This window comes from Oncorhynchus mykiss, chromosome 25 (assembly GCF_013265735.2).
Source record: "Oncorhynchus mykiss isolate Arlee chromosome 25, USDA_OmykA_1.1, whole genome shotgun sequence".
Taxonomy (NCBI): domain Eukaryota; kingdom Metazoa; phylum Chordata; class Actinopteri; order Salmoniformes; family Salmonidae; genus Oncorhynchus; species Oncorhynchus mykiss.
Window position 1 is genome coordinate 15,700,199 of NC_048589.1, and position 14,905 is coordinate 15,715,103.

General features: G+C 44.3%; 1 protein-coding gene across 3 annotated transcripts in view; it reads right to left on the reverse strand.

Moving 5' to 3' along the window:
- Positions 1-14,905, reverse strand: part of kiz (kizuna centrosomal protein) — a 39,839-nt gene that overhangs the window by 7,406 nt on the left and 17,528 nt on the right. For 2 of the 3 annotated variants that reach the window (XM_021584620.2, XM_021584622.2), the window contains exons 10-13: positions 11,153-11,315; positions 10,569-10,631; positions 9,182-9,262; positions 8,836-8,905 (exon numbers count right to left, since the gene is read on the reverse strand). In XM_021584620.2, the coding sequence (XP_021440295.2) occupies positions 8,836-8,905; positions 9,182-9,262; positions 10,569-10,631; positions 11,153-11,315 (377 nt within the window). Of the gene's footprint in view, positions 1-8,778; positions 8,906-9,181; positions 9,263-10,568; positions 10,632-11,152; positions 11,316-14,905 lie in introns of all 3 variants that reach the window. The other variant, XR_002470760.2, reaches the window with a different exon arrangement.

Below are 14,905 nucleotides of genomic sequence, written 5' to 3' on the forward strand. Positions count from 1 at the left end.
AATTTTATTTCTAGACCAGTGAAATTAGTCACAAATGATATACTGAAAAAAATCTAATGTGCAAAAATGTCAGGTTTTACTAATCGGTTAATTTTAATAAAATGAATTTCAAATTGTATTAGTCACATGCGCCGAATACAACAGGTTACAACACCTTACTTACGAGCCCCTAACCAACAATGCAGTTAAACTAAATAAAAATACTAATAAGAAATAAAAGTAACACGTAATTAATGAGCAGTAGTAAAATAACAATAGCGAGACTATATACAGGGGGGAACCAGTACAGAGTCAATGTGCGGGGGGTACCGGTTAGTCGAGGTAATATGTACATGAAGGTAGAGTTATTAAAGTGACTATGCATAGATGCTAACAACAGAGAGTAGCAGCAGTGTGTGTGGGGAGGGGGGCAATGCAAATAGTCTGGGTAGCCATTTGATTAGATGTTCAAGAGTCTCATGGCTTGGTGGTAGAAGCTGTTTAGAAGCCTCTTGGACCTAGACTTGGCGCTCCGGTACCGCTTGCCGTGTGGTAGCAGAGAGAACAGTCTAGGACTTGGTTGGTTGGAGTCTTCGACAATTTTTAGGGCCTTCATCTGGCACCGCCGGTATAGCGGTCCTGGATGACAGGAAGCTTTGCCCCTTGATGTACTGGGCCGTACGCACTACCCTCTGTAGTACCTTGCGGTCGGAGGCCGAGCAGTTGCCATACCAGGCAGTGATGCAACCAGGATGCTCTCGATGGTGCAGCTGTAGAACCTTTTTGAAGATCTGAGGACCCATGCCAAATCTTTTCAGTCTCCTGAGGGGGATAGGTTTTCTAGTGGCCTCTTTACGACTATCTGGTGTGCTTGGACCACGTTAGTTTGTGGTGATGTGGACACCAAGGAACTTGAAGTTCTCAACCTGCTTCACTACAACCCTGTCGATGAGAATGTGAGCGTGCTTGGTCCTCTTTTTCCTGTAGTCCACAATCATGTCTTGATCACGTTGAGAGAGAGAGGTTGTTGTCCTGGCACCACACGGTCCGGTCTTTGACCTCCTCCCTATAGGCTGTTTCGTCGTTGTCGGTGATCCGGCCTACCACTGTTGTGTCTATGGCAAACTTCATGGTGTTGTAGCTGTGCCTGGCCGTGCAGTCATAAGTGAACAGGGAGTACAGGAGGGGACTGAGCACGCACCCCTGAGGGGCCCCTGTGTTGAGGATCAGCGTGGCGGATGTGTTGTTACCTACCCTTACCACCTGGGGGGCGGCCCGTCAGGAAGTCCAAGATCCAGTTGCAGAGGGAGGTGTTTAGTCCCAGGGTCCTTAGCTTATTGATGAGCGTTGGGGACACTATGGTATTGAACGCTGAACTGTAGTCAATGTATAGCTTCTCATATAGGTGTTCCTTTTGTCCATGTGGGAAAGGGCAGTGTGAAGTGCAATGGAGATTGCATCATCTGTGGATCTGTTGGGACTGTATGCAAACTGGAGTGGGTCTAGGGTTTCTGGGATGATGGTGTTGATGTGAGCCATGACCAGCCTTTCAAAGCACTTCATGGCTACAGACGTGAGTGCTACGGGTCGGTAGTCGTTTAGGCAGGTTACCTTAGTTCCTGTGCCCAAGGACACTATGGTGGTCTGCTTAAAACATGTTGGTATTAAACTCGGATAGGGAGAGGTTGAAAATGTTGGTTGGTCAGCGCATGCTCCAGTACACGTCCTGGTAATCCGCCTGGCCCTGCGGCCTTGTGAATGTTGACCTGTTTAAAAGGTCTTACTCACATTGTCAATGGAGCGCGTGATCACACAGTCTTCCGAAACAGCTGGTGCTCGCATGCATGTTTTAGTGTTATTTGCCTCGAAGCGAGCATAAAAGTAGTTTAGCTAGTCTGGTAGACTCGTGTCATTGGGCAGCTCTCGGCTGTGCTTCCCACACCCGACATGCGTCAGAGCCGGTGTAGTACGATTCAATCTTAGTCCTGTATTAACACTTTGCATGTTTGATGGTTCGTCGGAGGGCATAGCAGGATTTCTTATAAGCTTCAGGGTTAGAGTCCTGCTCCTTGAAAGCGGCAGCTCTAGCCTTTAGCTCAGTGCGGATGTTGCCTGTAATTCATGGGTTCTGGTTGGGGAATGTACGCACGGTCACTGTTGGGATGAAGTCATCGGGGCACTTATTGATGAAGCCAATGACTGATGTGGTGTACTCCTCAATGCCATCGGAGGAATACCAGAACATATTCCAGTCTGTGCTAGCAAAACAGTCCTGTAGCTTAGCATCTGCTTCATCTGACCACTTTTTTATTGATATAGTCACTGGTGCTTCCTGCTTTAATTTTTGCTTGTAAGCAGGAATCAGGAGAATAGAATTATGGTCAGATTTGCCAAATGGATGGCGAGGGAGAGCTTTCGATGCACTCTGTGTGGAGTAAAGGTGGTCCAGAGTCGTTTTCCCTCTGGTTGCACAATTAACATGCTGACCGATTTAAGTTTCCCTGCATTAAAGTCCCCAGCCACTAGGAGTTCCGCCTCGGGGCGAGCGTTTTCTTGTTGCTTATGGCGGAATACAGCTCATTCAATGCCGTCTTAGTGCCAGCCTCTGACGGTGGTGGTATGTAAACAGCTACGAAAAATACAGATAAACTCTCTAGGTAGATAGCTTATCATGAGATACTCTACCTCAGGTGAGCAAAACCTTGAGACTTCCTTAGATATAGTGCACCAGCTGTTATTTACAAAAATACATAGTCCGCCACCCCTTATCTTACCAGACGGCGCCGTTCTATCATGGCGATACAGTGTATAACCAGCTGTATGTTGATAATGTCGTCGGTCAGCCATGGCTCCGTGAAGCATAAGATATTACAGTATTGAATGTCCCGTTGGTAGTTCAATCTTTCGCATAGGTCATCGATTTTATTTTCCAAAGATTGCACGTTTGCTAGCAAAATGGAAGGCAGTGTTTTTTTTTCTCCAATTGCCTTCGAATTCCCAGAGAATTCCCCCCTTTTCTCCACCTTCTCTTCACACAAATGACGGGGATCTGGGCATGTTCCCGGGAAAGCAGTATGTCATTCACCTCGGGCTCGTCAGACTAGTTAAAGTAACAAAAGGATTCTGCCAGTTCGTGGTGAGTTAATCACAGTCCTGATGACCAGAAGTTATTTTCGGTCATAAGAGATGGTAGCAGCAACATTATGTACAAAATAAGTTAGAAAATAAAAAGTTACAAACAACGCAAAGGAGAAGAGAAAAAAAACACGTAGAAATGTCAGCCTTCTTCTCCGGTTGCCCTTTGGCCCTAATCTATGGATTTCACATGACTGGGCAAGGGCACAGCCATGGGTGAGCCTGGGAGGGCAAAGGCCCACCCACTGTGAAGCCAGGCCCAGGCAATCAAAATGAGTTTTTCCACACTAAAGGGCTTTATTACAGACAGCACTCCCCTCCGATGCTCCCACAGGTGAAGAAATTCAATGTGGAGGTCCTGGGCTGGCATGGTTACACGTGGTCTGCAGTTGTGAGGCCAGTTAGACATTAAGCCAAATTCTCTAAAACAACGCTTATGGTAGAGAAATGAACATCCAATTCTCTGGCAACAGCTCTGGTGGACATTCCTGCAGTCAGCACCCCAATTGCACTGTCTTTCAAAACTTGAGACATCTGTGGCATTGTGTTGTGTGACAAAACTGCACATTTAGAGTGGCCTTTTATTGTCCCCAGCACATGTTGCACCTGTGTAATGATTAATCAGCTTCTTGATATGCTACATCTGTCAGGTGGATGGAATATCTTGGCAAATGAGAAATGCACAATAACAGGGATGTAAACAAATTTGTGCAAAACATTTGAGAGAAATGTTTTTTTGTGCATATGGAACAATTCTGGGATATTTTATTTCAGCGCATGAAACATGGGACAAATAATTTACATGTAGCATTATATGTTTCTTCAGTATACAAATTGTTTTAACTACCTAAGTAAGACAACCTACTTATTGGAATTCGGAACACATTTTCTAATTCCATTTTCTACTTACTTTTATCATGAATAGAAATGAAAACACTTTACATTGTGTGATTAAAAGCCCAGTGCAGTCAAAAAGTTGATTTTCCTGTGTTGTATTGAGTACACAAAATATTATGCTCTTTCCATGACATAGCTTAGACCGGGTTTCACCTTGTTAGTCTATGATCCCTTATTGATGAAACTCGTTAAATCCACTTCAAATCAGTGTAGATGAAGGGGAGCAGACAGGTTAAAGAAGGATTTTTAATCCTTGATACAATTAAGACATGGAGTGTGCATGTGCGCCATTCGGAAAGTATTCAGACCCCTTGACTTTTTCCACATTTTGTTACGTTACAGCCTTATTCTAAAATCGGTTAAATAGTCCCGTCCCCCCCCTTATCAATCTACACACAATACCCCATAATGACAAGTCAAAAACAGGTTTTTAGAAATGTTTAAAAATGTATTAAAAAAACTGAAATATCACATTCATATAAATATTCAGACCCTTCACGCAGTACTTTGTTGAAGTACCTTTGGAAGCGATTGAAGCCTCGAGTCTTCTTGAGTATGACACTACAAGCTTGGCACACCTGTATTGGGAAATTTCTCCCATTCTTCTCTGCAGATCCTCTCAAGCTCTATCAGGTTGGATGGGGAGCGTCACTACACAGCTATTTTAAGTCTCTCCAGAGATCAGATTCAAGTCCGGGCTCTGGCTGGGCCACTCAAGGACATTGAGACTTGACTCGAAGCCACTCCTGCGTTGTCTTGGCTGTGTGCTTAGGGTCATTGTCCTGTTGGAAGGTGAACCTACGCCCGAGGTCCTGAACGCTGTGGAGCAGGTTTTCATCAAGGATCTCTCTGTACTTTGCTTGGTTCATATTTCCCTCTATCCTGACTAGTCTCCCAGTTCCTGCCAGTGAAAAATATCTCCACACCATGATGCTGCCATCACCATGATTCACCGCAGGGATGGTGCCACTTTTCCTCCAGAAGTGACGTTTGGCATTCAGGCCAAAGAGTTCAATCTTGGTTTCATCAGACCAGAGAATCTTGCTTCTCATGGTCTGAGAATCTTTAAGCGCCTTTAGGCAAACTCCAAGCAGGCTGTCATGTGCCTTCCGTCTGGCCACTCTATCATAAAGGCCTGATTGGTGGAATGCTGCAGAGATGGTTGTCCTTTTGAAAGGTTCGCTCATCTCCACAGAGGAACTCTGGAACGTTGTCAGAGCAACCAGTGGGTATTTGTTCACCTCCCTGACCAAGGCCCTTCTCCCCCGATTGCTCAGTTTGGCCAGGCTGCCAGCTCTAGGAAGAGTCTTGGTGGTTCCAAACATCTTCCATTGAAGAATGATTGAGGCCACTGTGTTCTTGGGGACCTTCAATGCTTCAGAAATGTTTTGGTACTCTTCCCCAGATCTGTGCCGCGACACAATCCTGTCTCGGAGCTCTACGAACAATTCTGAGGACAAAAGGGTGGGGGCGGGGGGGTTGTTTGAAAAGACCACCTGAAATTCAGCCTGTTTTTAAATTAGTCGATAGACAAATATGAGAGAGTGCTAAACCGCTCTGCCAATAACAGCAAATTTTCAGTTTTCCACTCCCCACTCAAACCATTCCGACAGCCCTAGTAAAATTCTTGCTTGAGAAATTGCTATTTGCTAAGAAGCTAATTTTTGTTATTTTTATTTTATTTTTATAAACCATTTTTATTGAAGACAATCACAGTATGGTACTTAATTGCTACCAGTAAAAATGTCTGCTTTAACCTATCAGACAGATGTATACACTATATGAATACGGTTAGATATGGTGTGATTGACTGTGGGAGGAAGAGAGGAACTCAATGCAGGAGAGTGACCTCGTCTGACAGTATCACCACAATGCTGTCTGTGCCCGTTTCTCTTGCCCAGTTCCAAATCAACTCATAGTGGGCTATATGGAGTTACACCCATATTGCTTACACAATTACAATGCTTTCAGATCTACAAATGAAGGGCCATCAAGTATCTAGGGGTAGGAGCAAGCATTTGTTTTTAGACTGGGCATGTGTCTGCCTTTGCCATGAATTCACAATGGGAAAAAAATTGTCACCATATTATTTCTCTGCCGAAAGTCTCTGAACACATTTCTGTCAGATGCGCTCTAAATCAGGCTCTGTTAGTTTGTCTGCATGTTCGTTGGTCTCTCTACCTGGCACCTTCTGGTGCCTGATCTCGGTTTTTCCTCCTGCTCGCTCTCCCTTCCTCTCCCTCCCTACCAGTGTTCTGTGAGAGATGCCACACACATCGCTTCTTCCTGCCTCTCCTCCAGAGGGCTAATTTCTGATTATGACACTTTGTGTCTGTCTGAGTGATTGGGGGGGAGGGGGGGGGGGGGGGCGAATGCCTGAGCACATCCTGTTGTCCAAGGAACGCTCCACACTAATTGTCAAGTCAAGGTTTTTGTCAAGCAGGAAGAAGGCATCACAACCACATCACTCACTGATTACTGGAGAGGGAGAGATCACCTATGTTTTCTTTTTCAGTGTGAGAATCTTTTCTTAGATCAAGGCCAGGCCCAAAAAAACAACAAAAAAAAGGGAAAAAAGCGAAGAAAATATAAAAACAAGAAAGGAAAAGGAACATCTGAAATGCCTACAGTAAAACAAAGAAAAACAGCATAATGAATCTTGCACAACAGGAAGCAGTGGCATGCACCCCCAGACAAAGGGGAACAAGTAGTCTTTACATGGAGTGCAGCTGCTTATTAAGTCTCACTCCTTCCTGCATTATTCCTTTCATCCCCACTCAACCACAAAGTGATTTTGCTTTACCACTCACAATGGCAGCAAAAGATTTCTAATGGATGAATCCTTAATAAACTGTTGTTGCAGCTCAGTCTGCTTGGCCGTGACTTATAATACAATAAACAGCACATTCTATACTCTGAAAAACACTGTGGAGGAGAGAGAGAAATACTGAATATGAAAGACCTTGATTCTCTCCAATGCCATAATAGTGAAATGAGCACATATAAATGTGTTAAGAGTATTTCTTTGCATCTTGTATCGAACGTGCGTATTTAATCTGTAAAGCTTATTAAAGGCAGAGTCATTGCTATGCAAAGAGGCACCCAGCGCCTTTCTCTTGCTTTTCAGCGGAGTGTAGTGTTTGGCCAATAGGACTGCCCCCCCCCCGCCTCTCATTCTGCATTCATAACATGCAACATTTGCACAATGCATCTCTCAAAGGCTCCTGAATAGAGGACCGTAATACTCATGTAAACAACTGCAAACCAATTACTTAATGAATCGGGCCCACACATAATGAGGAGCCATACAAAGGCCTATAAATGCATTTTTTTTGCACCAAAGCCTCTGCTTTAAACTACAATCCCTCAGCTGTAGTCTAGGCTTAACTGGGAAATCATAATTATTGTCTAAGACAACAGAGAGGAAGCCATTTTTTGAGTCCAGCCACAGAGTCGTTTGATGTCACTCATCAGCTCACTGACAAAATAAAGCAAATTATAAAAAATAAAAAAAAGGATGAAGTAGAGGGGAAGAGAGGAAAACACATAAGGACAGGGTGAGAGAGAGGAATAGAGAAAGGGGGAAAGAGATGGGGAGAGAGACATTGAGATAGGGAAAGACGTGGCAGAGCATGCTACAGTGTTATGCTTCTGTTCAAGTGCAGGGTTTCCAGACCACTTGTAGAAGCAATAAAGCGCAAGAAGTGACTGTGGTAAGTGGAATGCTTAAAACGGAAGCATCCGGGGGTGGGGAATCACAGAGGAGCAGGAAAGAGGTGCGATGGTGACCGCTCTTAGCTGTCGCTCTACAACAGATCACTCCTCCCCTGACCAGATTAGGTGTCAAGCATGCAAAACTAGTCATTAGTCTCATTTCAATAATTTATGCACAGGACCAACACGGCCACAGTGGCCAATCAGAGTGGTGTGATTCTCTCCATTTCCTCGACATTTACATGTGTTTTATCGCCTTCCCATGTTCCTTAATGACAGTGGAGACAGAGCGATCAGAGGGTCTGGAGTCTGAAATTGGCTCATGTTTATTAAAGAGGTATAGTCATTGGGCTGGCACTGGCAGACAGTAGCGCCTCAATAGAACTGGGCCATTATGCCCTTCCCTCTGCTAATAGGTAGACTGAGAGACCCGCTGGCCTGGCCAGGGAGACGCACACTTTGGGCCCTTGTGTCAGCGTGGTGCCCAGTAATCACATGAAATCAGAGAAGATTATTCCTCATAACGTTTACCCAGCCATTACCTTCCCAAATGGGCTCCCGGTGAAGAGCCGCTCTGAGGACCTACAATTGCAGATTTTGATGAAGTCGTGTTGATATTCAAATGTGTGAAAAACATGCAGCTATTCAGACGTTATTTTCCTACCACTCAACACTTTGATTTGAGCAGCCTAAATGCAATTCAGGATGTGGGGAAGCTCTGGAAATGAAGGGATGTGTCATCTTAAAACTCCTCCTTGTAAGTCTTCTTTTCAAAACAGTTGTTTCTGATTTTCTATTTGTTGAAACACAGTTTGTACACATAGTGCAAACCATTTGGGGTCGGATTGGATTTTCCAAACTAGTTTAGTTGGCAACGGTCTGGTTTATAGCTAGCCTCCTAAAACAAAAACCCAATAAATAGTGAGAGCAGGCTTTAGGCTTGATAACAGTCTGGCCTTTTGTTTTCATGCACAAGTTAATGGGTGGCGCCCCCTTGATCTAATGGAAATTAACACAGAATTATGAGAGCTACATGCAGATGTACATCATTACCTTTGGTGTCTGGTGGCCTATTTCCATAAAGGGTGTGAAGAAGAACAATGTCCTTACCAAGGGTAAGGGTCTTGATGAGAGGAGCGCTCAACCCTCCCAGTGTTCTCTTCATAGCCATCATTTATTCCTTAAAGAGCAAACAAGACAGATCAAACATTTTGACGTGCATCTAATTACACGATAATCTATGTTGTGTATTGACATGTAGGTAAATAAACGGAGAGGAAAAGCACAGAAGACTGACAAAATAAAACCTGTACACAGGGTGGTATTCTTTATACAACACTTGTGCCAATTCTTTATAGAACATAGAACAGTGAGACATATGGTCAGTGTTGACTGATGATTAGGCCACGGTGGCTCGCTGGAGGGGTGGGGTGGTGCAGGCGCTGTCTCCCCTTACCTGACAGATCCTCCTCGTCTCCAGAGCTCTGCTGCCTCGCCTGCGTGGCAGACTGTTTAAGCAGCTGATATGCTTTTGTCTCTGTTCCAAAAACACAAAATGTCAGAGTTAAATATTGACTCAAGGCCCAGGTTTCCAACTTTCAGAGGCTGTGTGTTTGATGAGACAACACGCTCCGATGGCTGGCTCTTTGGGCCTTCTGATGAACAGTGGGTCAAAACACAGCGCAGGGCAGGCTAAGCTGTGTATTTAAGCAGTGTGCATACACACGCCAAGGGGAGTAACCGTTTCCACGACACCATAACCACCCTCCACCTTATCTCTGTATCAGGTTGGCAGGCACCCCAACTCGGAAGAGAGAGATTTTCTTTCAATAAAACACTAACTACTTCCATATACAGTGGATTAGGTCTGATATTTGAGAACTACACAGGCTTTACAATCTATAGAGCAGCTAGCTGTATGTCATAAATGGCCAATTGTCTCAAGTTGATGACACTAACACACTACGGTAAATCGAAACATAAAAGCGTTATATCTGGTCGTTTTAATCCAAGTTCAGGCCAGGGGTCGAGTTTACGCATCCAAGCGTGCTTTCCATAGGCAAGAATCCTTTGAACTCTGTGGGCCACAAATGTATGTTTGGCCTTACAGAAATTATGAAACAATGGAACATTTTTATGCCAAATATATCTAAGTATCTGTCCATTGTAGTTGTCTTGTCTGTCAAATCATTTGCTCGGACTAACAAGTGCATGTCACTTTGAGCATTTACAGCCACACATTATTAACTCATTACCTTTGGTTGCCCAGCAGTGGCTCCAGACATGAAACTGGACTGGAAATGTTTCTTTTCAAAACAATATTTTTATTTTAATTAGTTGAGAGTTGAAACTGGACTAGTTCTGCGGTCCTGCGTCCTTGGGGGTGTTCCACACATGAAACGCCCAGTAGGAAATCCCATAGCCTAGTGTAATAAGAAATCATTTTGAATTTCTGAGATTCTGGCTGTGGACTAGTACACAGGCCGCTTTCAGATCCCGTCTTTTCAAGTCTGCTGCTGCACAGCATTGTTTATAAGATAATGAGAACCAATGACAGATCTTTGGCTACACCCCGGTGTCCTGACAATTAAACAGCTGCATTATGCGGGGCGCGAATTATCAATTTGGCCTCGCCTCTGCTCTGGCCGGCTGAAAACACGCACTGTTTCTCCAATATAATTAGAGGAACTGCACAGCTCTTCAGGTGGGACTTTGACCCCAGATTCACCTTGATCATCCTACCACAGCCATCCATTTAAAAAGAGCCCATTATCGGCTGCTGTGGGAGGAAAACAAACGGCACACAAGAACTCTGAATGCAGGGCTCGGTACTGCCTTTTTACCTTTAATAGGAATACTTTCCACGGGGTTCTCGTCTTGGCTGTCCTCTTCACCACTTTGTAGTCCTGTAAAAGAAAGGGAGGCCCACACAGAGCTCAGAGACAGGGGGAGGCTAGGCTGGGACTCTGGGTTTCCCTTTGTTTGAATAGAAGGCCCTATGAAGACTGAGGCTGCCAGGGATTCAGAAAGAGGCCTATGGTGAAAGTGTTGCGATTCTTTGTCATATGGGGGAAGTTTCCTTTCAGTGCAGCGATTGCTCATACTTAACAGAAATGGCACCATTCTACAAACGCTCACATCCCAACCTCTCTGTCTCATTGGGCAATTACTGACTTTCCTCAGTTTGAAATGTTGTGTAAACTTAAGTTGCAGTATGTGCAAATTACTTCTGATTGAAAAAATTATAGTCTAAAAACATTTGCATCATTGGACAGGGTCATAATCACAACTTCCCTCGTTAGTTTTAGTCTTGAGGCTGGCTATACAGTTTCATTATCATAACCGGAGAGTGATGCATCACTACAAAGGAGTAGCACATTAGCTAACAACTGCCCATACCGAAATGGTGAAAGAGAGGGATAATGACCTTGCATCCCTGAGGCGCCGTGCTCCTGAGAAGGTCTGGCTGGTTGGACCTCCGCAACGCTGTTGTTGAGGAACGAGGGAAGGCCACAAGATGAAGACTCACTCTCCAACGAGGGGCACTCCTCACTGGACCGGGACAGAAGTGTCCTCAGCAGCACTTTGGCCTGCAACCATGGCAAATTAAAACCACATTATAACTGCTCCCACATTGTGAAGGGAGTGTCAAATTGAACTCCTAACGACTAAACAAGTAATCTACCCAGGCCTGGCTGTGGTACAGAGTACTGCACACATCCTGACTGTGACAAAGAAAATAACTAGAAATTCTCTCTGGTTTAAGCAAAAGAGATTATCCTCTCTCTCTCTTTCTACTCTCCCTCCCTCCCCTCTCACACACACACACACACACACACACACACACTCCTCTCATCCATGAGATTAGACAAGTGCCTAAAGAACGCAATCATCCTCGCGTTAACGTGAAATGCGTTAAGTTATCTCCACTTGGCGGAGAGGATTGAGACAAACTGCTCTCTTCCTTCCTCTCAACTTATCTCCCGGGAGACGAGGACACACACAATTAAGAAGAGCTGCTCCATGTGAGGAGGAGGAGGGAGATGGACACGGTGATTCCATTCACCATATCAAACCAGCCATCATCATCATCATCTGAGCGATAGGCCCTCTCTTGTCTTCAAAGCCTGCCTCTCGGCTCAGACGGCCCTTCACAACTTTTAATGAGCGTTAATATGAAGGGGAAGATCAGGACGATTTAGAAACAGACAAACCTGTACAATATTAGTTGTGATCGGCAGGTCATCGGGAGACTGATAGCGTGTACAGGCTTTCATATCCTGAGAGGAGAACAAACACCCAATCTGATCTTTTCTTCCTACTCAACACTCACAATCCAAAATGTCCTGATCCCTCCTCGTGATATTTCTCTTTTTAAATATATTCCAAATGCACCACGTAGTGGAGAGAGCTCTCACAAACCACTGCAATTGAAATATCAATGAATGCAACGGTTGGCCCTTCAATATTCAAAGGGTCTCTGAGTGTGCATGCGAGATGCATGCTCCCGTTGGTCACAGAGTGGTGAAGGCTGTGTGGCAAGACGTGAATGGAAATTCTGTTCGGGCTCGTGTGTGAGAATGAAGGAGAATAAGCTGTTGTGTGGGTTTGTGAGAGGGGGCAAGAGAGAGAGAGGGGGGGGGGGGGTGAGAGAGAGAGAGGGGGGGGGGCGAGAGAGAGGGAGAGAGAGAGGGGGGGCGAGAGAGAGAGAGGTTTACACTCAGGCTCTTCCTGATGCGCTTGGACATGGTGATCAGGATTGCGGCACCTCTTCTCTTTGTCAGTTCATATTTTTAAGAGCCTCTACAGCCTCGCAAGAACCAGAGCTAAAATGCTAGCAGCCTTTTCAGAAGATTGGACACATAAGATTTGTTATTTTTTTTAACTGATTTATATTGAAAGAAATAAACAAATATTCCCTACTCAATCAAATGTTAAGATATTAATCTGTACAGACCTACTCATTGATTTGTGATACATTTACAGTTGAAGTCAGAAGTTTACATACAGTGGGGCAAAAAAGTATTTAGTCAGCCACCAATTGTGCAAGTTCTCCCACTTAAAAAGATGAGAGAGGCCTGTAATTTTCATTATAGGTACACTTCAACTATGACAGACAAAATTAGATTTTTTTTTCTCCAGAAAATCACATTGTAGGATTTTTAATGAATTTATTTGCAAATTATGGTGGAAAATAAGTATTTGGTCACCTAGAAACAAGCAAGATTTCTGGCTCTCACAGACCTGTAACTTCTTCTTTAAGAGGCTCCTCTGTCCTCCACTCGTTACCTGTATTAATGGCACCTGTTTGAACTTGTTATCAGTATAAAAGACACCTGTCCACAACCTCAAACAGTCACACTCCAAACTCCACTATGGCCACCACCAGAAACAAAACTGTAGACCTGCACCAGGCTGGGAAGCCTGAATCTGCAATAGGTAAGCAGCTTGGTTTGAAGAAATAAACTGTGGGAGCAATTATCAGGAAATGGAAGACATACAGGACCACTGATAATCTCCCTCGATCTGAGGATCCACGCAAGATCTCACCCCGTGGGGTCAAAATGATCACAAGAACGGTGAGCAAAAATCCTAGAACCATACGGGGGGACCTAGTGAATGACCTGCAGAGAGCTGGGACCAAAGTAACAAAGCCTACCATCAGTAACACACTACGCCGCCAGGGACTCAAATCCTGCAGTGCCAGACGTGTCCCCCTGCTTAAGCCAGTACATTTCCAGGCCCGTCTGAAGTTTGCTAGAGAGCATTTGAATGATCCAGAAGAAGATGGGGAGAATGTCATTTGGTCAGATGAAACCAAAATATAACTTTCTGGTAAAAACTCAACTCGTTCTTGTTTGGAGGACAAAGAATGCTGAGTTGCTTCCAAAGAACACCACACCTACTGTGAAGCATGGGGGTGGAAACATCATGCTTTGGGGCTGTTTTCTGCAAAGGGACCAGGACGACTGATCCGTGTAAAGGAAAGGATGAATGGGGCCATGTATCGTGAGATTTTGAGTGAAAACCTCCTTCCATCAGCAAGGGCATTGAAGATGAAACGTGGCTGGGTCTTTCAGCATGACAATGGTCCCAAACACACCGCCCGGGCAACGAAGGAGTGGCTTCGTATGAAGCATTTCAAAGTCCTGGAGTGGCCTAGCCAGTCTCCAGATCTCAACCCCATAGAAAATCTTTGGAGGGAGTTGAAAGTCTGTGTTGCCCAGCAACAGCCCCAAAACGTCACTGCTCTAGAGGAGATCTGCATGGAGGAATGGGCCAAAATACCAGCAACAATGTGTGAAAACCTTGTGAAGGCTTACAGAAAACATTTGACCTCTGTCATTGCCAACAAAGGGTATATAACAAAGTATTGAGAAACTTTTGTTATTGACCAAATACTTATTTTCCACCATAATTTGCCAATAAATTCATTAAAAATCCTACAATGTGATTTTCTGGATTTTTTTTCTCATTTGTCTGTCATAGTTGAAGTGTACTATGATGAAAATTACAGGCCTCATCTTTTTAAGTGGGAGAACTTGCACAATTGGTGGCTGACTAAATACCCTTTTGCCCCACTGTACACTTACGTTGGAGTCATTAAAACTCATTTTTCAACCACTCCACAAATGTCTTGTTAACAAACTATAGTTTTGGCAAGATGGTTAGGACCTCTACTTTGTGCATGACAAGTAATTTGTCCAACAATTGTTTACAGACAGATTATTTCACTATCACAATTCCAGTGGGTCAGAAGTTTACATTCACTAAGTTGACTGTGCCTTTAAACAACTTACAAAATTCCAGAAAATGATGTCATGGCTTTAGAAGCTTCTGATAGGCTAATTGACATAATTTCAGTCAATTGGAGGTGTACCTGTGGATGTATTTCAAGGCCTACCTTCAAACTCAGTGCCTCTTTGCTTGACCTCATGGGAAATCAAAATAAATCAGCCAAGACCTCAGAAAAATAATTGTAGACCTCCACAAGTCTGGTTCATCCTTGGGAGCAATTTCCAAACGCCTGAAGGTACCACGTTAATCTGTACAAACAAAAGTATACAAGTATAAACACCATGGGACCACGCAGCCGTCATACCACTCAGGAAGGAGATGCGTTCTGTCTCCTAGAGATCAACGTACTTTGGTGCGAAAAGTGCAACTCAATCCCAGAACA